The sequence below is a fragment of the Abrus precatorius genome, unplaced genomic scaffold (genome assembly GCF_003935025.1).
Source record: "Abrus precatorius isolate BTA unplaced genomic scaffold, Abrus_2018 Scaffold9, whole genome shotgun sequence".
In the NCBI taxonomy this organism is placed as follows: Eukaryota; Viridiplantae; Streptophyta; class Magnoliopsida; order Fabales; family Fabaceae; genus Abrus; species Abrus precatorius.
Window position 1 is genome coordinate 19,147,969 of NW_020874439.1, and position 24,915 is coordinate 19,172,883.

The 24,915-nt window shown below is 33.5% G+C and overlaps 2 protein-coding genes and 1 pseudogene across 2 annotated transcripts; 2 read left to right on the forward strand and 1 right to left on the reverse strand.

Annotated features, from left to right (window-relative positions):
• The first annotated feature begins 10,307 nt into the window (after window positions 1-10,307).
• LOC113850932 lies at window positions 10,308-11,738 on the forward strand. Its single transcript, XM_027481444.1, has 2 exons — window positions 10,308-10,778; window positions 10,905-11,738. Exons 1-2 carry the CDS (start codon window positions 10,308-10,310, stop codon window positions 11,736-11,738), a joined length of 1,305 nt encoding a protein of 434 aa, XP_027337245.1.
• Window positions 11,739-13,007: 1,269 nt separating this feature from the next.
• LOC113850933 lies at window positions 13,008-15,754 on the forward strand (annotated as a pseudogene).
• Window positions 15,755-20,894: 5,140 nt separating this feature from the next.
• On the reverse strand, window positions 20,895-24,515 carry LOC113851466 (receptor-like protein 7). Its single transcript, XM_027481958.1, has one exon. The coding sequence runs from the start codon at window positions 24,457-24,459 to the stop codon at window positions 21,145-21,147; it is 3,315 nt and encodes a 1,104-aa protein (XP_027337759.1). The 5' UTR covers window positions 24,460-24,515; the 3' UTR covers window positions 20,895-21,144.
• Window positions 24,516-24,915: the final 400 nt, after the last annotated feature.

Consider the following 24,915-nt stretch of genomic DNA (forward strand, 5'->3'; position numbering starts at 1 on the left):
GGAGCATATAATACATCTCTCAGAATAAGAGATTTTCCAGAACTAAACAATAATTCTACTTGTCCAACACCTAAGACTTTTGCCATAGAATCATTTTCCATATAAAGAACTTCTCCATTGTCAACCTCCTTAAAAGTCTTGAATAAATAGTGATCTTTACATACATGCCTCGATGCTCTTGAATCAATCCACCATGATAATCATCCTGTAGACAGAAGATTTCATAAATCATCTCTGCAAGATTTATATAAGAATTATGTACAATTTTTGTACAATTAACTTTTTTGGATTGGTCTTGGCTAGACTCTCCATGACCTTGTTGACCATTCTTCTTGGTCATCTTCTTTTTCCAAATTGTGCAGTCCCTCTTGAAATGTCTGGGCTTGCCACATTCCTAACAACCGGCTACTTGATTCTTCTCACCATTTTTAGGCTTCTTGCCCTTCTTATCTTTGGTGAAATTCTCGGGCTTTTTCTTTCTCTTAAAAGTTGCTTTTGACTTTCCATCTTCCACCATATTAATGGTGGATGAATTAAGATTATTATTATTCTTTTGACCATCTTGCATAGGATTCCCTCTTCTATGTGAAGATGAGTTGCCAATTGTTCAACATTCATATAATTCATTTTATGTTTAAGTGAATTTCTAACATCTTTCCAATTTGGTGGTAATTTGTCAATTATAGAAGAAACAGTAAAAGTCTTATCTATTTTTATGTCATATTGCTTAAAACTTCCTAGGATCCTTTGGATTTCATGGAATTGTTCCATTATTGGCCTAGAGTCAACCATTTTGTAAGTATTAAAAATACTAACAAGAAATTTCTTACTTGATGCATCCTTAGTCATGTATTTACTTTTAAGTTCATCCCAAAGATCTTTTGCAGAATCCACAAATTGATAAATATCAAATAATGCATCGGACATACCATTAAAAATATGACCATGACAGACGTAATATCATTCTCTTACTTGTTCCTCTTTCGTTGCTTTTCTAATGTCTCGATCTCACTCGCTTGAGGTTTGGGCGAACTTAGGACATACACCACGTTAAGTGACGAGAGAAGGAAGTGCATTTTCTTTTACCATTTTTGAAATCCAACGCCCTCAAACTTGTCCAATTTATGAAAACTAGCAGACATCTCATGAATTGTTGCCATCTTTTTCAGATATTGCTTTTAGATTGTTAGCACTTTTAAGTGAACAAAGGAAACAAGATTTATAACAATTGAGACTTGGCGATATGATCTTCTAAGCGTGAATACACACTTTCCTAAAAGCAATATTTTGTCTCTTATTAGAGCGTATAGTACCACGAAATTTGCCTTTAAGATTAACAACGATAATTCACGTTCTATGAATTAACATCTAATAGGAACACAAGGTAAATTCAGTTTTATGTTGTCGGTGTTTCAAAGAAGAAATAGTTTTGCAAGTACTTTTTCACTTTGTTGTGTATACTATAATTACGTTAGAATCAAATTTTCATCATCATTCATAATAGAACATAAGGCCTATATATATATAGAGGAATTTCTTAGAAGGAATCATAAAACATAACTTCTTGATAGTTACTTACATAACTATTTGATAGTTACTATGAATACCGATTTTTTCCTTCCTCAGATTGCCTCCAAAATTTAAAAAAATAAAAAATAAAATAATAAAATCATTTTACAAAAAAATAGAAATTTTTTGAAAAAACAGTTTGGTTCTGGAAATGAAAGTCCTGCGCTATGTAGGCTAATACCCAGCATCAAAGACCAGTTTTAAGCATGAATTTAAAAAAACTCTGGACCTCTAGCGTTTTGCAAAAACCCTAAATGTACTCAATATAAAATCTCAAGTAAGAGGGGGAAGGGGGCTTCCGAGGGGAAACAAAAAAGAAATTAGAAGAGCGGCAAAATCTTTTAAAAAGAAGAAGAGAAAAGGGATAGGGTTTTCAGAAACAGAGAGGAGATAGCAACGATTTTTTGAGAGAGGGAGAACAAAATTTTTAAGAGAGACAACAAATATTTTTGAAAGATCTGAAAAAAAGAGAAGAAAGAAGAACACAAAATGGAAGAGTATACAGCTAGAGGGAAGAACAAAAGAGTAGAAGAAGAAATCAAATACTAAAAGAAGAAAAAAAAAATCACACCATTTCAGCCACTTCATCATCTTCCTTTATCATTCAACTCTGAAACTTGTACACTGCATCAAAGTTTTTCTTTCTTTTCTCGCTCACAGACTCAAGACCATATTTTGAGTTTTTGCACATGAACAGAGTAAGATAGAAACCATTTAATAAAATGTCTTCAATTACTTTATCAACGTTTGTTTGTTTAACTTTTTTTACAATATATTATTATTATAATAAACGTTGATTTGACGCACTATGCCAAAAGCTAAAATGCTACTCTCGAAACATCATATTGAAAGTTGAAAGATGCAAATTTGTTCAGAAGCAAAGGTGCCATCAATTTGGCACCATTTTCCATTTTTTTTTTAATTCTTAGCTCAGATAACTCATTTAGAATAATTTTAGGGTCCCTTTTTTTATTATTTAATATAAAAAACATAAAAAGTAAACCTTTTTATTATTAATCTATTTTAAGTTTATTTTAGTGAAATATATTTTCTTATATATCTTTAATTTTATTTTATGTTTTACTTTATTTTATTTATTTATTTATTATATTTGACTTCTATTTTTGCTTATAAGATTTATCTCTTTCTCACTAAAAGATTTACAAGATAAGTAAATAATAAATAATAATAAAAAAATTTGCACAAAAGATCCTGAATTTTTACCTGTATCTATTTTATTTGCTTATTTTTTGAGTTGTGTATTCTTTAGCATTTTGTATAAGTTTAGAATATTGATGTAATTTGATTTTTTTTATAACTGTTTTGTCTCTAAGAAATATTTTTTTTAATTAATATATTTTATTAAATAAATAATACAATATTTATATCAATTTACAACATTAACGTGTAGCTACTCTACCGTCATATGTTATAAATTGATAGAACCTTTGTGTACCAACGTTACCTTAGGTTCTATGCAATATAAATCTATGAAAAGAAATTTAATCCTTTTATTAAATAATAATAAATTTTATTTAAAAATATTTATTCTTTTCATTAAATTTATTAATGTCATATTTTAATTTTCCTTAAGTCATATTTCAAATTTTAATAAATTAAAATCATCTCTTCACTTTATTATACAAATTTTTGTAATATTTATATGTGATTTACATAACATTTGATTGTCCAATAAATTATAATAAATTTATGTATAGCTTACGCTATCTTAAATTTTCTTTCAACATTAATCATAATCAAAATTAAAATTCAAATACTTCGTTTATGAGCAAAATATTTTTAACGATTGACAATATAGTTGTGTGATCTTCCTTCACCTTCTGCATTATTTCTTGTAGGGTATATGTATAACTGCGTTATCTTGTATCCTTAAACATGATAATTTTATGAAAATAATTTGAATTTCAAAATAAATTTTCTCTTACTAAATTCATTTTTAATCAACTAACCTCTTAATTTTTTAGATAGAACTACATGACTTTGAGTTTCTCATTACACTTGAAGATACGTAGGAATGGGAACGAACCCGTCAAATCAAAATAATTTTTAAAATAATTTTTTTCTTTTTTTAAGATACTGAGTTAACATTTCAACAAATAATTTTTCTTCTTCTAAAATAAAAATAATTAATGTTTAGGGATTAAATAAATATTTTTAAAATTAAAATGAATTTGCACAATTAAATTTAGGTAATCGTTTTTAAACGGACGTTGTGGGGTGCTAGCACCTTCCCTACACGTAAATGACTCCCGAACTCATTTTTTATTTCAAAGATCATATTATTTTAAAAAGTTTTTCCAAGGTTTTCTTAAAATAAACTTTGGTGGTAACTCTTATAATATTTTGAAAACGTTTTTCGTCGTACCATTGTGACCGTCCAGTTGCGACAAATGGCGACTCCATTGAGAACTTTTTTTTAGAGAGTCAAGCCTTTGATAATTGATTATGCAAATTTATATTATTTTGTTTCTATTTGTTTAATCCCTTTCTTTTCTTATTCATTTGAATTAATTGTAGTGTTACTTTTATTCGTACATGTATTTCGTGTATGAATTGTATTATCTCGTTGTATGCTCTTATTGATACTTTTGTTAATCCTAGGGTAGATGACTATTGATAATTTGTGATGTTCTCATGTTGTTTAATTTTTGCAGCTTTTTATTTTTGAGTTAGTAAGGTTTGTATGCTCCCTCACACACTATCACTTACACATTCATCACACACTTTGAGCAGGGCCCTATACCCGGGTCTGAGTATGCTTAGGATTAGAGGGGTTATGTAGCGGTGTCATTTTGGATGCATGTCCTGTTTGGCTATCATGAAAACCATAGCTAGAGCTTGACCTTTTCTTGATGTCCCACATCTAGTAGAATCCCTACTGTTGTGGCCAACATCGGGGATTGGATCTTAGCTCTAGTGACCTTTTAGGATTACAAACCACCTTTGATGAGTCTTTACACGTAAAAGAAAGCTATAGATCTTTAAGTTAGAACCTTAGGTGACCCAAAATAGGACACAAAGGAAGTATTTTTTTTCCTTATCTACTCTTCAAGAAATCATGTGAATTATTAGCACCTTAAAGTTTCATATAAAAAAGAGATTTTATTACATTTTGGAATAATATAAAGGCTAGTGATTCACATGATTCTCTCAATTAATTTTCCTTACATCATCATCATTTCATATATCATTGCATATCATTTATTTGAACATCATGCTTATTGCCATCCTTGTGACACTTGTAATAAATTTAAAATCAGTTTTGAAATAAAGTTAAGGATGACAATTTGCAAAATTTCTTGCATCATTGCATTGTCATATGAAGCATTGCCCTTTTAAGTATTAATTTAGATTTATCGAAAAAAAAAATTCAAAAAAAACTTAAAAAGGGTAATGATTCATATTGTTCTTGCATTATCATAGTCATCATATATTTGTCTCATTAATATAAAAGCCTAGTGGATTATCAATTCATTTAGAATTAATGTTGATTCTTATATAGACATTTATTTGTTTAAAATTAGTATTGACCCTTATCGCCACTAAGATCTTATGTTAATGAAATAAATACAATATTTGGAATAATTTCTCATTATTTTCTTTTTATTTATAGGTTGAGAATTACAAAGTTGTTTGAGTATTCGAGAAAATGGAAATTAATATGGGATCAAGTAGCAGTGAGGTGAGATCAGTCGAGTTGAGAAGAAAATTGCATCTGAAAGTTAAAAAAGCTGATACTGCTAGTTTGAGAGAATTAGGAAAGAAGCTGAAGACGGTTCAACAACTCACTTTAGTGAGGAGGTATGGAAATATTAAGAGATTGCTGGAAGTGAATGTGCAATAAGATGCCATAACAGTCCTAGTCCAGTATTATGATTCCCCATTAAGGTGCTTCACCTTTCAAGATTTTCAGTTGGATCCGACATTAGAGGAATTTAAGCAAATTCTGAACCTACCTTTAGAGGGTCAACAGCCATATCGCCCTATGGAACATCATGTATCTTTGCCAACTATCGCCAATATCTTAAGGATCCATCCAGTAGAGTTACAATAAGCTTATCAAGAATGACATCAGAATAGAGGATTCACAAGAGAATTTTTTGAGCGGCATATGCATAATTTGGCAGAAAAAGAAGATTAGGAGACTTTCATGGATGTCCTAGCACTCACCATTTATGGCATTGTCCTCTTCCCTAAGCATGACAACTTTGGGATTTAGCAGCAATAGATGTGTTTCTTGCATGCAAAAATCAATTTGAAAATCTCGTCCCTACAATACTAGCTGATGTTTATTGTACACTGAGTTTTTGCCATGAAAGGAAAGGAAAGAGGATTATATGTTGTCTACCTATGCTTTATATATGGCTCACGGCTCATGTCTTTAAAAGGCCAAGTGAAATCAAGTGTCCGATCACTGATTTACTGAGGTTTCAGATTGGGCAGAAAAATGGTCAAGAGTGGGCTAATCACTTAGCTAGCTTGAATGAAGGACACATCAGGTGGCACACTCCATGGCGATAGTCGACGATCATTATTTATCATTGCGGCAATTATCCAAATGTTCCTCTTATGGGTACTTGAGGTTGTATAAATTACAATCCAATTTTAGGACAACGTCAGCTCATTTATCCTATGATGGGACCACCTGCTGTGGAATTGTTAGTTCCTTTTGTTGTCTACTATGAAGATAAAAATTTCACTGAGCTTAGGCGAGAAATGCTTGGGCAAGGGTTGTTCGAAAAGGAAAAGAGTTAGGCGTGAGAAGTTATGCAGCGAAAGTAAGTTACCGTCAATGGGTTAAAGGAAGAGTCCAAGAGATTAAGTTACTAGTCAAAGATCCAGGTACCTCCCAAGAAAGTGAGTCATCTAATCCAGAACCCTTTGAGAATGAAGAAGTAAAAGAATTAAAGACAAGACTGGCTAAGATGATTGAGAAGAATGTGAGAGTAGAAAGGTACCTTCGAGAGAGCCGCCAAACTTGCTCTATTTTGAAGAGAGAGAACAATGAAAAACAACAGGCCTATGAAGAGGTTTGTAAGAAGCAAAAGTCTGTGCAAAGCCATGCAACTAAAGTTCAGCGTTGCCTTGAAGCTGCAAATAAGGAATTAGGATTGAGGGTGAAGGAGCGAAATGCATCTTTATATGAGAAACGACAGTTGAAAGGTGCATTGTACAAGGCAAAAGGAGATCGAGAAGAAGCTTTGACTCAAGCCAGTGAACTCCAAACACGAGTGCAAAATATGGAAGAGCAAATAAAGAAAATTGTCATGGCATGCGAGACCAAAATTAATGTTGAAAAATGGGAAGTGATCAGAATCATGAAAGAATATGAAGCCATAGTGAAGGTGAAAGATGGTCAGAAATATTGGGTCAAACGCTTTATACAGCTTGCATCATTAGCTAATATCGCGATTGATGACGTCCTGCGCATGTTGTCAAATGTCGAGATAGCTACATTTTTTCACACGACACCTCAAGAGATTAAAGACTTCCTTAGCTATTGCAACTGGTTGGTCTCAAAGATGAAAGGAATGATAGTTAGGGCTAGGAAAGGGTGATGTAATGATTTGGGGTATGGGTAGACTATGTATGGGTAGGAAAAAAAAGATCTATTTTGAATCAAATTCTGATGTACTTTGATGTTTTGATTTGATTATGAAGTATATTTTTGTGTGTTTCATTTCCATTAAAGACTCGAAGACGCTTAACAACTGTGATGATTCTTTAGTCTTTGGTTGTTATTTTTTAAGTGTATTTTTTATTTTGATTAATTCTTTTGTGACTACATAACTATTTCAGAAAATTAAACAAATATAACGGGGAAACGTTTTCTAAAGCATCCTTATAGAACACGCGCTCAAGCAAGGATCATGGATGAGTTAGAGGAGCACAATGAAGAACTGAGGAACGATGTTAACCAGCTAAAAGAACAAATGACACAAATCCTAGAGGCGCTGATGTCTTTAGAGAGAAGAACCACAAAGGGGACCCATACTCAAGCACCTCCAGCACAACCCACTCCTACCTATCCACCAAGTTTTACCCCTACACAAGGACCGTCTCAAAGTTTTCCTCTTCATGAAACAATGGTGCCTTTGACCTTACATGTAGAAAGGCCTTCACAACAAACTTTCAATCAACAAGATGTCCAATTTCTCCCATATGGCCTTCCCCAAGGTTATACACCACCGATAGCTGAGAACCCACCAAACACTGGCCAACCATCAAATCAACCCAATCCTGCACAATCTTCAGGTCCACAAATCCAACCAACCCAAACATCCATCCCATTATATGCTTACCCTCAAAATGCCCATCCCCAAGAAACTTATATACCCCAAACCAACCGATCCACCACCAACCACAAATCACTAATCCTAGCCTTGATGGAAACCCAGCCATATCACCATTCCATTCCCATAAGACCTTAGAAGAACCTCAGCCCAGTTACTCAGAGGAGCACTTCCAATCCAGAGAAAAATTGCAAATATTGGAAGAAAGATTGAGAGCTATCGAGGGGAGCAGCTATGGCATTGTAGAAGCTGTAGATCTTTGCTTGGTCCCAGATGTGATAGTTCCTCCAAAATTCAAAGTGCCTGATTTTGATAAGTACAAAGGAACAACATGCCCAAAGAGTCATCTGATTATGTACTGTAAGAAGATGACATCACATGCCCATGATGATAAGCTACTAATTCACTTTTTCTAAGATAGTTTGATTGGGGGAGCTTTGAGTTGGTATATGCATCTTGAGCGTACTGTTCGGAGGACAAGTGTACCCATCGAGAAGTAATAAAGGGTTTTCAACTAAGTTTCTAAAATATCGTCCCACAAGGATTGTTTATCAACTACTAAGAGTTTTCTTAATTTAATTGTTTGAGCTTCAAATATGCGAGATTAATGAAAACAAGAATTTATAAAATCAATTGTAAAAACTAAGAGCAAGAAACATAGAGCACGTCTTGGTTACACTTATCAGAGAGAAACCTAGGGCGTATGAGTGTTCTCATTCAATCCTTAATGCTATTTTTCTATTTAGATCTAAATCCGATTTCTTGATGATTACTAATCATTCATACTAATACTATTAATATCCACTGGTTATGCAATATTAACATTCTTTTCTCTAAGTTAATATCCCCAATGGTCATGCGAGTTATCAATTTAGAAAAAGCCTAAGGAGCCTATGAATTTGTTAATTCAATAATGATTAGAAGATGAAGATTAGTTTGGTCTACCTAATTTTTTATCTCGTTTTATCCTATAGATCTATTAATTAATCGAGGTACGATCGCCTGACGATGTAATTAAGTAGGGTTAAGAATGAGAAACGATAAGATAAATTCTAATCACGAAGCGAAAATCAAATCTAGATTCAAATATCAAAATTTCATAAAATCATGAACAATAATTCCCATAGCCCTAACTATGGATTTAGTTACTCATGTAGAAAGAAAAAGCTGAAATAATCAATAACATATCCATAATGAAGAGAAAAGCAAACTAGAACAAGAGATGAATCTTAAATCTTCAAGTATGGTCACTTGAATCTCCAAGTGTCGCCAATAGTGTGCCAAAGGTCCATGCAAGAGAGGTGAAAGTGATCAAGAATCTTAAAGGCCTTATGTGAAATGATGCTCAGGGAAAAAGATCATTTCTACGACGCCTCCTCCTCTCTATTTATAGAATTTGAACTCCTTTAAACTAGGCAAGTTTGGCTAACGCGAACAAGCATGGTTGTGCATGATGGTTCAGCACGGTCGTGCATATTGTCGAAACACCCCGCTTATTGTTGTGAGGCTTTTAAACCCATTCATTTGGGCCTAAAATGAACCCGAAATCTACTCGTGGCCTCTTTATATCAAACTGCACAGTTAATAAATAAATTAATGTAAAACCCAATAAAAATAAAGGTCAAATATGAATAAATGGTTGTAAAAGAGGGCCTAATTACAAACTTATCACGTACTCGTATTCGTAGTTGGAAAGATTTGGCTGATACTTTCCTAAAACAGTACAAGAACAATATTGATATCGCTCCTGATAGGTTGCAACTGCAAAATATGATTAAGAAGGAAAATGAGTCATTCAAAGAGTATGCGCAAAGATGGCGTGAACTGGCGGCACATGTTGAACCTCCTTTATCTGAGAAAGAAATAGTGGCTATGTTCATTGATACTCTTCAGTCACCCTTCTATTATAGAATGATTGGAAGTGTATCATCAAATTTTTTAGATATTGTAATCATAGGGGAAAGGGTAGAAAGTGGCATGAGAACAGGAAAGATTCCCAACAGTTTTGTTGGGATGACTAACACAAAGAAACCTCAATTTGGAATGGGCAAAAAGAAGGAATGAGAGACTAATGCTATAACTTTCCACCCAAGAGAAATTCCTTTCATCAGACCTAACCATGCACCTTTTCAATTCCAACCTACATTTCCTGTCCCTCAAATATTTTACCCATATGTCAATGTTGTTTCACAAAATCTAAGTCCCCAACCTTATCAACCGTGTCCCTACCAACCTGCTCTGCCGACTTTTCCCGTAACACCACCCATGAAACCACCCCAACATTGGAACCAAAACCCGAATCCTAACCAAATAAGACCCCAAAACAATTAAGAAATGAAAAAAGTTCAATTTGACCCAATCCCCATGTCCTACATTGAGTTACTACCTCGCCTATTCCAAAGTTCATTAGTTGTACCATGTCCAATGAAACCTGTAGAACCACCCTATCCAAGAGGGTATGACCCAAATGCTAAGTGTGAGTATCATGTTGGTGGCATTGGTCATTCGATGGAGAACTGTAGGGCATTAAAGTTCAAAGTACAAGACTTAATTAATGTCAAATGGCTAGATTTCAAGGAGGATAATCCTAGCATTAGGAGTAATCCCCTACCTGAGCATGGAGGACCATCGGTAAATGCCATCGAGAAAGAGTCTGCATGTGTTTTAAAGAGGAAAGTTGAAGAGGTTACCACTCCTCTTAAGGTTATTTTTGCTGGGTTGTGCAAGGCTGACTTGATCAAGGATTTTGTACATGAAGGAAATATGTGTGATTTGCACCTTGATGCAGATTGCTCCATTGAAGATTGTGAAGAATTCAAGTATGTTCTGCAAACCCTGATGGACAAGCATTTGGTCCAAATCGGGCACCCTAAAGAGAAAAATGAAATTTTGACTGTAGATTAACAATCACTAACCTTTCCGAAACCTTTGGTCATTCATTATACCAAGTGTGTGGATACCCCAACTACCAATGGACCTAGACCCATCACTATACAAGTACCGACTCCATTTCCTTAAAAGGACAACAAAGCAGTACCATGGAAGTATGATGCAGAGGTTTATGTTGGCAATTGTAAGGAAAACCAAACACAAGGTGTCAATTCTGATACTCTTTCCGTCTCAAACATTGTTGGTGTTGGTGGGATGACTCGCAGTGGTCGTATTTATCCACCTAAGGAGCTGAGAAAAGAGCGAGCAAAAGAGATAGAGAGATCCTCAAAGGAAAAAGCCAAATTGGGTGAGTTTGAAGATGCTGACGAAAAAAAAATGCCTGAAATGAAAAAGGCAGTGTCTAATGAAGAAGCTTGTGAGTTTTTGAAATTTATTCGACAAAGTGAATATCAAGTTGTGGAACAGTTAAACAGAACTCCAGCCAAGATATTTCTCTTATCCCTATTACTAAACTATGAGCCACATAGGAGGATTCTTTTGAAGGTGTTAAATGAGGCTCGTGTCAGCAATGATATCACTACTAACAAATTTGGAGGCATTGTTGGTAATATTGTTTCAAACAATTATCTCACCTTCACTGATGATGAAGTACTTGCTGAAGGAATGGGGCACAATAAAGCACTGCATATTTCTGTGAAATGCCGAGATTACATTATTGCAAGAGTGCTTATTTATAATAGGTCTTCTTTGAATGTGATGCCAAAAGCAACATTGTCAAAATTACCTTGTGATGGGTCGCATATGAAACCCAGTACCATGATAGTAAGAGCCTTTGATGAAACAAGGAGAGAGGTCATTAGAGAAATTGAGATTCCAATTCAAATTGGTCCTTACACCTTTCAGATTTTGTTTCAAGTAATAGACATCGCACCAGCTTACAGCTGTCTTTTGGGGAGGCCTTGAATTCATTCTACTAGAGTTGTACCATTAACATTGCATCAGAAATTGAAGTTTATCATTGATAATAAATTGGTGATTATCTCTGGTGAAAAAGATGTGTTGGTGAGTAAGCCTTCGTCCACTCCTTACATTAAAGTTGCTAAAGAAGCTCTAGAGACCTCTTTTCAGGCTTTAGAGATTGCAAATGCTATTTATGTTGGAGAGGGAGCCTCAATTGTCTAATACATCCATAATGACTGCTAAAGTCATGCTTGCCGGAGGTTGTCAGTATGGATACGTGTTAGGACAAACCATCACGAAAGCAGCAAACTGGTTACATCTCTATGAGAATAAGGATAGATTTGGGTTGGGATACACGCCAACTAAAGCTGATAAGAGAAGAGTCATGGAGGAAAAGAAAGAAAGAAGATTAGCCAGGTTGGAAGGTAGGGAGCCTAAGACTAAAGGGGTCCCCATTTGTGATCTTCTGAAAAGCTTTTACAGTGTTGGATTTGAGTTTCAAGATTTAGTGGCTGCTGCTGATGAGGATGTACCTGGAGAAGAGGTTGTGAACCTAGTTCGCACTTGTCCACTAAACACAGAAGTTGGCAATTGGGAGATCATCGAACTTCCAGTGATTTTTAATGGCCATTCAAAGTAATCATTGAAGCTAATCCTATTTAGGATATCATTACTTTTTGAAAACACTAATATATGGTTTCCTTTTGTAATTTGAAATATCAGTTTGTTTTGTAAGTTGGGACACATGTTTCCTTTTAAGTATATTTAAATGAAATGAAATTTGAATTCTCAGTAACCTTTCGTGTCTTTTTTCTTTATCATTTGAATCTTTTCATTTATTTTCTTTTTGTCTCAACTCTCGCACAATGCAGATTCGAAAGTGACATGTCTGAAAGTAATAGTGATAATATCTCATCAACTAATTTTGATTGTCCCATTAATCAAGCTAGTGAAGATGATAGTGATGGTGATTTATCCTCAGAATTTCTAAGATTGGTTGATCAAGAAGTGAAAGAGATCCAACCTCATTATAAACCCATTGAGACGATTAATTTGGGAACTGAAAATGATAAGAGAGAAATCAAAATAGGCACTCTTATGAAAAATCAAAAGTGCGACAAGTTGATTAAATTCTTACATGATTATAGTGATGTCTTTGCATGGTCTTATCAAGATATGCCAAGTCTAGATGTTGACATAGCCGAGCATAATTTGCCACTAAAGCCAGAGTGTTTTCCGGTTAAGTAGAAATTAAGGAGAATGAAACCTAAGATGTCATTGAAGATTAGGGAGGAGGTCAAGAAGCAATTTGATGTAGGTTCTCTTGCTGTTGCCAAATACCCTCAATGGGTTGCTAACATTGTGCCAGTTCCTAAGAAAGATGGAAAGGTTCGGATGCGTGTTGACTATCGGGATCTAAATAGGGCCAGCCCTAAACACGGGTTTCCATTGCCTCACATTGATATGCTAGTAGATAATACAGCTCAACATTCATTCTTCTCTTTTATGGATGGTTACTCGTGTTATAATCAGATCAAAATGGCTGAAGAAGATATGGAGAAGACCACATTCATTACACCTTATGGTACCTTTTCCTACAAGATCATGCCTTTCAGTTTGAAAAATGCTGGGGCAATATATTAAAGGGCGATGGTGACATTATTTCATGATATGATGCACAAGGAGGTTGAAGTCTATATGGATGATATGATTGCTAAATTAAGGACCGAAGAAGACCATGTTGTAAATTTACACAAGTTGTTTGAGCAGTTGAGAAAATTCAAATTGTGATTGAACCCTGTCAAATGTACCTTTGGAGTAAAATCAGGCAAGTTGTTGGGATTCATAGTCAGTCAAAAGGGAATAAAAGTTGATCCTGACAAGGCAAAAGCAATCATTGAAATGCCGCCTCCCTGCACTGAAAAGGAGGTTCGCGGATTTTTGGGGAGATTGAATTATATTGCTCGATTCATATGCCAACTAACTGCCACTTGTGAACCAATTTTTAAGCTGTTACGAAAAAATCAGCCGATGGAATGGAATGGAGATTGTCAAGAAGCTTTTGAGAAGATAAAGCAATATTTACAAAATTCTCTGATATTAGTGCTGCTAGTGCTAGGGAGACTGCTTATTATATATTTGACAGTGTTAAAAGGATCCATGGGATGTGTTTTAGGTCAACATGATGAATCGGGTCAGAAAGAGCATGCCATTTATTATTTGAGCAAGAAATTCACTGATTGTGAAGCTAGATACTCTTTGTTGGAGCGAACCAGTTGTGCCTTGGCTTGGGCAGCTCGCAAGTTAAGGCAATATATGTTGAATCACACGACTTGGTTGGTGTAAAAAATGGACTCAATCAAATACATCTTTGAGAAACCAGCCCTTACTGGAAGGATTGCTCGTTGGCAGATCTTATTGTTAGAATATGATATTGTGTATGTTACTCAAAAAGTAATCAAAGGCAGTGCTCTTGGAGATTTCCTAGCTCATCAACCGATGAATGATTATCAGTTAATACAATAAGAATTTCCTGATGAAAATATAATGACGTTGTTTAATGAGAAAGAATCTTCAGCAAAAGATGAATGGGTCATGATGTTTGATGGTGCTTCTAATGCACTCGGACATGGGATTGGTGCTATACTGATTTCCCCAGAGAAGCAATATATCCCGATCACAGCTAGATTATCATTCGATTGTACGAATAATATAGCTGAATATGAAGCATGTGCTATGAGAATTCAAGCAGCTATAAAGTCTAAGATAAAAATTCTCGAGGTGTATGGTGACTCAGCTTTGGTCATCCACCAGCTGAAAGGTGAATGGGAGACTCGCGATGCCAAATTGATCCCTTGTCAAGCCTATATCAGAGAGTTGGTGGAGTATTTCGATGAAATTACTTTCCAGCATATTCCTCGTGAGGAGAATCAATTGGCTGATGCTTTAGCCACTTTATCATCAATGTTTGTAGTGAGTCAAAAAGAAGACATACCGTTCATAAAGATGTAACAGCTTGATAATCTTGCCTATTGTCAAATGGTTGAAGAAGAATCTGATGGTAACCTTGGTATCATGACATTAAAAATTTTCTAAAACACCAAGAATACCCATTAAATGTTGTTGAAAATGACAAAAGGACATTGAGAAGGTTATCAATGAGTTTCTTTCTGAATGGAGATGTGCTCTACAAAAGGAATCATGATATGGTTCTGCTTAGATATGTGGATGCTTTAGAAGCACGAAAGATCATGGAAGAGATTCACGAAGGTTCATTTGGGACTCATGCCAATGGACATGCCATGGCAAAGAAGATTCTAAAGGCTGGATATTATTGGTTGACAATGGAGGTCGATTGCTTTTGTTATGTGAAAACATGTCATAAATGTCAGACATATGCAGACAATATTAATATTCCCCTAACAAATTTGAATGTCTTATCATCGCCCTGGCCTTTTTCAATGTGGGGAATTGATGTTATTGGACCCATTGAACCTAAAGCCTCTAATGGTCATCGCTTCATTCTAGTTGCTATTGACTATTTCACAAAATGGGTTGAGGCTGCTTCATATACTAGTGTGACCCGAAATGTGGTGGTGAGATTCATTAAAAAGGATTTGATTTGTCGATATGGCCTCCCAAGCAAGTTGATAACAGACAATGGCACTAATTTGAACAACAAAATGATGAAAGAATTGTGTGACAATTTCAAGATTTGACATCATAATTCCTCTCCCTATTGCCCAAAGATAAATGAAGTAGTTGAAGCAGCCAATAAAAATATTAAGAAGATCATCCAAAAGATGGTAGTATGGAATGTTGCCTTGCATGGATACCCAACTTCAGTTCGTACTTCAACCGGGGCAACTCCATACTCTTTGGTATATGGAATGGAAGCAGTACTTCCTATTGAAGTTGAAATTCCCTCTTTAAGAGTAATAATGGAGACCAAATTGGAGGAAGGAGAATGGGTGCAATCTCGTTTTGATCAATCGAATCTCATTGAGGAAAACGGTTGAATGCGTTATGTCACGATCAACTATACCAGAGAAGGATGAAGAAGGCTTTTGATAAAAAGGTTCATTCAAGAGAATTCAGTGAGGGAGATATGGTGCTCAAAAAGATTTTACCAACGCATAAAGATTATCATGGCAAGTGGTCCCCGAATTATGAAGGACCATACGTGGTGAAAAATGCTTTCTTAGGAGGAGTTCTAATCCTCACAAACACGGATGGACAAGATCTTCCAAACCCCATCAATTCTGATGTTGTGAAAAAATACTATGCTTAAAAAAAATAATTAAAAAAAAGAGAAAAAAAAAAAGAAAAAGGAAAAAAGAAAACAACTCGCTAGGTTGAAAACCTGAAAAGGCGACCTAGGCAAAAGTTAGAGTGACCTGGTGAGTTGAAAACTCGAAAAAGTAGCTCAGGCAAAAATTAAGGTCAAATAAATACTACACTGAACTGAAAACCTGAAAGGGCGGTTCAGAAGGGGCACTGACTTCAGTTGCAAGAAAGCGGTTCAAGTTGGAAAATATGATGGACTAGAATACTAGACTGGGCAATTTTGGGAGGTTGAGGTTGAATTAAACGAAAGATGAATTCAAAATATCACACTGGGGCAATTTCATTTGACAGTTTTATTAATGTATGATCAATTTACATAAGAGACTAGCATTGTTCATCTAGAAGACGTCACTTAATTGGCAATCCAATTTGATTCATGTCACACCCAGTTCAGATCTCATGAAAGAATTGATCCTGACCGAAGAGCATACTCATTCATGAACCTTGAAGTGCATATTCTGATAAGGTTGAAAGATTACTATTCCCCCCAAAAAAGACAGAGAGTTTGTTTTGATTCATCATTCAATAACTTCATTCCAAGTGACAACATTCATCTAGTTTATGCAATCGCATTATTACATTAGCATGCATCTGCTTTTATCTATTGTTACCATTTGAAGTTTAATTTAAATTCATTATCTGCCTTGCAACCTTTATGTTCAGTCTAAGACTATGATCTAACTGAGTTCTTTACCTTTCATCAAAATTCAGAAGCTGACTGATCTCTTTATTTCTCTGTCTTACTTTTACTGTTAAAGTTCAGAGTCTGACTGTCCTTTTTATTTTCTTTTGCAATCCAGAACATGTTTGACCTTTTTATTTTTTTGTCTTTCTTTTTGCCTTTCTTGTCCAAGCCTCTTTATGTTTTTTTTTTCTTTTTTTCAAAGCCCACACCTGCTTGGCACATTTCACTTTTCTGTCAAAACCCAAAACCTGCCTAGCATTTCACTGTTCTCTCAAAGTCCAAAACCTGATTGACACTTTCTTTTCTCTGTCAAAGCCCAGAATCTACTTGGCACATTTCACTTTTCTGTCAAAGCTCAAAATCGAACTGACACATATTATTTTTCTATTAAAACTTAGAATCAAACTGGCACATTTTATTTTTCTGTCAAAGCCCAGCACCTAACTGGCACCTTTTACTTCTCTTCTATAGTCTAGAACGTGACTGACACCTTTTATCCTTATGTCAAAATCCAGAACCGAACTGGCACTTTCCACCTTTTATCCTATTGTTTAAGCCCAGTATCTGTCTAGCAACCTTTGTTTTTAGTTAAAACTCAATGTTGCTTCACAATTTCATTCAAACACAAATCTTCATAAATTTCAACTTTCTCTAACAGCTGAATGTCTACTATATTTGTCTTTGTATTCCCTGTACACGTTGTTCGTTTCAGACAAAAATTGATTCACTTCTTTACTCAGTTCTCATCAACTCTAAATTCAAAATATCTCTAATTGATATGAACTGAGTAAAGATGGGCAACTGTGAATACCGATTTTTTCCTTTCTCAGATTGCCTCCAAAAAATAAAAGATAAAATAATAAAATAGTTTTACAAAAAAATAGAAAATTTTTGAAAAAAGAGTTTGGTTTCGGAAATGAAAGTCCTGCACTATGCAGGCTCATACCCAGCATCAAAGACCAATGTTAAGCATGAATTTGGAAAAACTCTGGACCTCTGGCGTTTTGTAAAAACACTAAATGTACCCAATATAAAATCTCAAGTAAGAGAAGGAAGGGGCTTCCGAGGGGAAAAAATGAAAAAAAAATTAGAAGAGCGACAAAATCTTTTAAAAAAAAGAAGAGAAAAGGGAGAGGGTTTTCAGAAACAGAGAGGAGACAACAACGAATTTTTTGAGAGAGGGAGAACAAAATTTTTAAGAGAGACAACAAATGTTTTTTAGATATCTGAAAAAAAGAGAAGAAAGACGAACACAAAACGGAAGACTATACAGTTAGAGGGAAGAACAAAAGAGTAGAAGAAGAAATCAGATACCAAAAGAAGAGAAAAAAATCACACCATATCAGCCGCTTCATCATCTTCCTTTATCGTTCAACTCTGAAACTTGTACACTGCATCAAGGTTTTTCTTTCTTTTCTCGCTCACAGACTTAGGACCATATTTTGAGTTTAGGGTTTAGGATTTAATAAAATGTCTTCGATATGTCTTCAATTACTTTATCAACATTAAAATTCAAATACTTCGTTTATGAGCAAAATATTTTTAACGATTGACAATATAGTTGTGTGATCTTCCTTCACCTTCTGTATTGTTTCTTGTAGGGTATATGTATAACTGTGTTATCTTGTATCCTTAAACATGATAATTTTATGAAAATAATTTGAATTTCAAAATGAATTTTCTCTTACTAAATTCATTTTTAATCAACTAACCTCTTAATTTTTTAGATAGAACTACATGACTTTGAGTTTTTCATTACACTTGAAGATACGTAGGAGCGGGAACCGAACCTGTCAAATCAAAATAATTTTTAAAATAATTTTTTTCTTTTTTTAAGATACTGAGTTAACATTTCAACAAATAATTTTTCTTTTTATAAAATAAAAATAATTAATGTTTAGGGATAAAATAAATATTTTCAAAATTAAAATGAATTTGCACAATTAATTTTAAGTAATCATTTTTAAACGGACGTTGTGGAGTGTTAATACCTTCCCTACACGTAAATGACTCTCGAACTCATTTTTTGTTTCAAAGATCATATTATTTAAAAAAAAATTCAAGGTTTTATTAAAAAAACTTTGGTGGTGACTCCTCTAATATTTTGAAAACGTTTTTCGCCATACTATTGCGACCGTCCGGTTGCGACAGTTACTATTAAAAATAGTTATCTAGTGGTTATCTTAGAAGTCTAAAAGACACAAACATTAACTTCCTCTTTTTTTTATTTATAATTAATATTAAATATCATATCTTAATGATATTAATTATATAATCACGGATCAAAATCATGTAAATACTCTAAAATTTAAACAAGTTATTCACTGATATATCTTAGTATAAATTGTTAAAGTCTATATTAACAATTTTTTTAGTTTTTAAACATGTTGTACCAACAAAAATCATCCTAACAATTGAGATAATTTTTAGTGACAAAGTATTTGATGATAATAAAACTGTAGAAATTATCGTTGAGTAAGTTCTAAGTTCATGATAATCGACCTCTACGTATATTTGTAAGTACATATTTAAACAAGAGTATTGTTTTTTGAAACTTTTTAAAACGGAACCTTTTAGAAGTTAATTCTTTTTCTCATTATGCAAACTGATTTTTTTATATTTTTATTTATTTTTTATTTAATGTTAATTAAATTTTCATAATTTAAATTTTAATTTAAAATTAATTTAATGTACTAGAATATTTATTATTAATAATTATAATATTTAATCTTTTAATTTATTAAATTTTAAATTAGTCATACAATATATTTTAAATTATTTATTTAAAATTTTTATTTTAATATAATAATATCATGTAGTAAAAAAAATTACCAGTTTAAATAAATCTTCTTAGAACTATGATTAAAGGTAACATTTGTGAGAATATTAGGCCTCATTTGGTGGTGTTGTTAGTTTTAAGTTTTGATTTTTCTAAAAATTAAACAAATTTTTAGTTTTAAATATTTGTATTTTTTTAATTTTAAAATTTTAATACAAAATCTTAAATTTAAAGAGTACAAATTGTTTTTATTTCTCAAATTAAATTTGTCAAATTATGGAGTAACTATGAGCGTGGAAATAATATTATAAGAGAGGAAAAGATGACGATGGTATCGTGGAGGTAGCAAGAGAAGGAGCAACGGTCACAGCCACGATAATTATTGTAAAATGAATAGTAATAGTAGGAGAATTTCAGCGTATGACAGCGACAATAATAATTATAATATAAATGATGGTAATTGTAAAAGTACTAATAATAATAATAATTATTATTATTATTATAATGTTAATGAATGGTATTGCAGTGGTCACATCAATTATAACGACGATAAAAATAGTAGTAATGATAATTTTTATTATTTATTGTAAAATTAAGATAAAATTATTTAAATTTAAGTTAAAATAAAATCTTTTTTTTTTTTTTGTTAAACATATTTTGTTTTAAATTTTACATTTAAAAATTAGAAACTAAAAATTTGAGACCGTTCACAATAGACTTTTAGTATAAATAGTTAGTGAATAATGTATATATTTTCTTTTAAAAATAAATACGTATACAACTTAATGATTAAAGAACGCAAACAGTTAAAAGAATGGAAAAGCACACTCCACCAGTTATGTCTTTAATTATCCTTAAATTGTGATAAATATTATGATAATTTCAAAGACTAAGATGTAAAAAATTGTAATATATTGGCAAAATAAAAATTTTAATTAAGTAATTAATTTTTAAAAATATTATTATTTTAATTTTAATTTTTATAAAAAAATATTTGATTTTGATTTTTATATTTAAAAAATGTGATTTTAATCTCATACAAAGAACTAAAACCATGTAATTTTTATATTTTTCGGAGACTAAATTAAATAAAATGTTTATAGAGATTTAAAATATACAGTGATACTTACATAGATTAATCACTCAATTAAGTCAAATTGAAATAACATGGTATATGTTGTAACAAATTTCTTAGGACATGCTAATAGTTTCGGTACAAGGCGTAATTGATTGATCTACCCAAAAATTTTATAACCAATAATTAATTCAAAACTAAGACTTGCGTTGATCACGATCTCTTTCTGAATAATGCGTAAGTAGTAGAATAAGGAATGAAATGTACCTAGATCTTTGAATAATTGTTAAGAAAAAGGCTTAAATTGTCCAAGATTACAATACAGTATATTGAATATGGTGACAGATATCGACGTATACGTAATCAGATTATCCATTTTACATACTATAACTTGTAAATAGGCTCAAACATGATCTATGCGTGGACACAATCCTTATTCTATACTGCTCACAAGACCCAAAAACTAGTAGAGTACAAATTTCACTATTGCATGAGCTAAATCAATGAAGCTTTTTCCTCGAGTTCACCTTCTGCATCCTAGAGTTTTATACCTTCTCCCTCCATGGACTTCATATACAAAATCAAGTTGGGGGATGATTTTGTAAAGCATCTCATCAACATGTTTGGAATACCACAGTCTCCATCTCCTCCACAAAATGAGAGGGAGAATAAAAATTCCAAAGCCAAAAATAAAGCCCAACTCTGCACTTAAGAAATTCCAATGAATTGAACTCTCAATGTCATGAGGTGTTTTAGATAGTCCATGCACTCCGACATCACTGCAATTGTGGGTCAATGGAGGTCCACATAACTCTCCATTACCTTTAAAGGAATTTGCATCAAATGATTGAATTTGAGTACCATCTGGAATTTCCCCAACAAGGTGATTAAATGAGAGATTCAAATAAGCAAGGAAAGATAGGCTTGCAAGCTCTGCGGGAATCCTTCCATTGAAAGAATTATTGGACAGGTCCAAAGACTCAATATTTTTCAAATTTCCTATAGATGATGGGATATGACCCGATAATGCATTATTTGACAAGTTAAGAGCAAACAGTGCCTTCAGCTGCATCAACTCATCAGGTATTGGCCCCTCAAAATTGTTGTTGGACAAGTCCACATAAGTGAAGGCTCGTTGAATTTTGACAAGTTTCATTTGTAGACCTTTGTTGACAATAATGATTGAACTCTGATATCTTGAAAGATCTACTGCATAAGTATCAGAGGATCCCTGGTCAAGGATATAGCGAGGCACATTTGTAACAAGTTTAATTATTTTGTCTGCAATTTCTTTGTTCAAATGTGACACTATATCCTTGAAATTTATAGGATTGTAGTGATCAACAACATCAAGAAAGAAGTGGCCAAATTCTGGCCCAACTTCATCCCGCATCATTGCTTTCCAACTAAGTAATAATGACCCTGGTATTGCCCCGCTGAAATTATTGGATGCTAGTTCAACAATATGAAGCATTTCCCAATTACCAGTGCTTCTCGGGCATTCAATGGACCCATGAAGCTTGTTTGATTTCAAATCCATGATACGCAAGGTGGAAATGTTGCTTAAGAAACATGGAAATCTGTCCGTTAACATGTTCGTACCAAGGTTTAGGAATTGAAGTTTCTGACAATTCACTAATGATTCTGGGATGGTACCCCCCAAGAGATTGTCATTTAGATCCAATAACTGTAGAGTACAAGAAGATGGAAATGTGTTAGGAATATGACCATGAAGTTTATTGCCACCAAAATTGAGCACCCTAAGGTTGTTACTCAATGTTGCAAAACACTTTGGAATCATCCCAACAAAGTTATTGTATGAAAGATCTAGCAGATGAAGACTTGAAGCATTGCAAAAGGATTCAGGGATTTGTCCTTCAAAATTGTTGTTTGAAAGAGACAGAGTAGTTGCAAAAGGGAGGTGGTTTCCAATGTCCAATGGAATGATAGAGCTAAATCTATTGTTTGAGTAGTCCAAATAATTTACAAGCTTTGGAATGAAAGGAAAAGGCCCTTCCAGTAGGTTGAAACTAAGATCAACCAAAAAGAGGTTCTCACTAGCGTTCCAGAAACTTCCTTCTAAATTTGTCAGAGAATTTTTTGAAAGATTCAAGTGCATCACATAATCAAGTTGCCAAATCCAACTAGGAATTGGTCCTTCAATCTCATTGCCAGCTAGGTCAAGATATAGTAATGTGGATTGATTTCTCAGGAAACTAGGGAACCCTCTCATCTTGCAAAATGCCACCATTAGATTTCCTAATTTAGGAAAGGGTGATGGATCAAAATCATCCTTATAGTGTATATCAATTGACAAATTGTTATGTGAGAGGGCTAGTGTAGTTAAATTATGCAGCCTACGAATCATGTCCAATTTGACTGTGCCATTAAACTTGTTTGAAGAAAGTTGAATGACGCGAAGTGTTCTTAGGTTAAAGATAGACATGGGAATAGGCCCTTGTAAACTATTGCCACTCAAATCAAGCATCTCTAATACCGGTGAAGAGGAAAACTCATCAAAGAGACCACTGAATTGATTATAAGGAAGCCTGAGTTCAAGCAAATGTGGAAGTTTAAACAGAGATGAGGGGATCCTTCCACTGAAAGAATTGAATCCTAAATCAATGGTCACAAGATTTTCGTTGCCCTCAAAATAGCTAGGTGGCAACACCCCACTTAAATGATTATGAAAGAGGAATAAATATGTGAGGTTTTTGGAAATATTGAAAGAAGGAAGTGAACCTGTGAAATTATTGGAAGACAAGTCAAGATGAACAAGTTGGGTGAGTTTTGACATTGAACTTGGAAGTGTTCCATTGAATTGGCAATAAGATAAATCAATTGTTGACAATTGCTGCAAATTGGAAATGGTATCTGGGAACTGTCCTGAAAAATTTGTGTTACTAAGATTCAAATACTGAAGCGACCCATATGTTGGAAAGTTAGGAAAAGTACCACCAAGATCTTGATTGTATGATAAGTCAAGAACCTTTAATGTTGGTACTTGAAAGATACCTTTTGGAAAAGAACCACTCAAGCCACAACTACCCAGTTCTAGTGTAGCCAGATTGGAGAAATTTACAAAGGATTCTGGCACTGTGCTTGACATATTGTTATGGCTCAATTTCAGGACAGAGAGTGAATGTAGCTTAGATAGTGAAGAATCAATAGGTCCTGAGAGATTGCATGATGACATGCTTAGAACACGTAAATCCTGTAATGAAGATAAAGCATGGCACCACTCTTCTCCCTTGGAAGATATTGCTACACCATCAAGAAACAATTCTTTGATATCTGTGAGGTTTTGCAAAAGCATTGCTATATTTGGCTTCTCAAGTTTTAGCCTATTAGGTGATGTAAATGAAGAAGATAAATCAATAGTAACCAACCTTTTTAGATAAGAAATCTCATGTGGAATTTGTCCCTCGAAGCCAGACATAGACAAGTTCAGATACCTCAAGTTTTTCAACTTGTGCAGCTCTGAAGGAATCACTGAATGTATGTTATTAAAAGCCAAATTCAAGCTTTGTAGATATTCCAAGCTAAAAAGAATGCTTGAATCAGCTAGCCCTCCAGAGATAGATTCTTCACTGAGGTCGAGGGCTATAACATGTCCCTCATTGCATTTTACTCCTTCCCATTGACAACAATCTTCACTTTGATTCCAAAGAACTAGCTTTTTGGATTTTGAAGGGTTGAATATCAGGTTATTTTTCAAGTTGAGCAATAAGGAACGTTGATTGTCAAGACAGTAAGCATTCAGAACAAAGATGTTGGCAATGGAATTCAATAAGCAGAAAGGAATCAAGAATACACAAAAGAGTCTGTGTCCTCTCATGGTGAATTATGAAAAGCTTGTCTTGTGGTGAAGAGATAGCTTGTTATTTCATTATATTTTATAGACTGCAGCAAGCTTTACATGCAATTAGTTAAGGGTTGGTTTCATGGATATTATTCTTTATGCTTGTTTAATTAATAAAATATAATAATTATTTTATAAATTTATTATACTTTTTTAATATAATTTTTATTTTATATAAAACTTGAATTAAAAAGAAATAAACTTGAATTACACATAAAACCTAAAATAAATAATAATCTATTATACTTTCACCATATCATAATTTTATCTAAATCTCATATTTTATTATTTTCTATTATATCATATTCCACACAAAATAACGTTGACCACTTTATATATAAGTTTTCCACACGTTGTTATATAGTGCGTAAATATCATAGGATGTTGGTAATTGTTTTTCAATTTTTTTGGTTCTTTTCTTCATTAAAGAGA

What these genes read in the sequence shown, in the direction of transcription:
- LOC113850932 (XM_027481444.1), top strand. Translation starts at nt 10,308, where the DNA reads ATGAAACCTGTAGAACCACCCTATCCAAGAGGGTATGACCCAAATGCT. An exon ending in AGAAAAATGAAATTTTGACT is followed by an intron (nt 10,779 to 10,904) that starts GTAGATTAACAA and finishes TTTCCTTAAAAG; the next exon opens with GACAACAAAGCAGTACCATG.
- LOC113851466 (XM_027481958.1), bottom strand. Translation starts at nt 24,459, where the DNA reads ATGAGAGGACACAGACTCTTTTGTGTATTCTTGATTCCTTTCTGCTTA.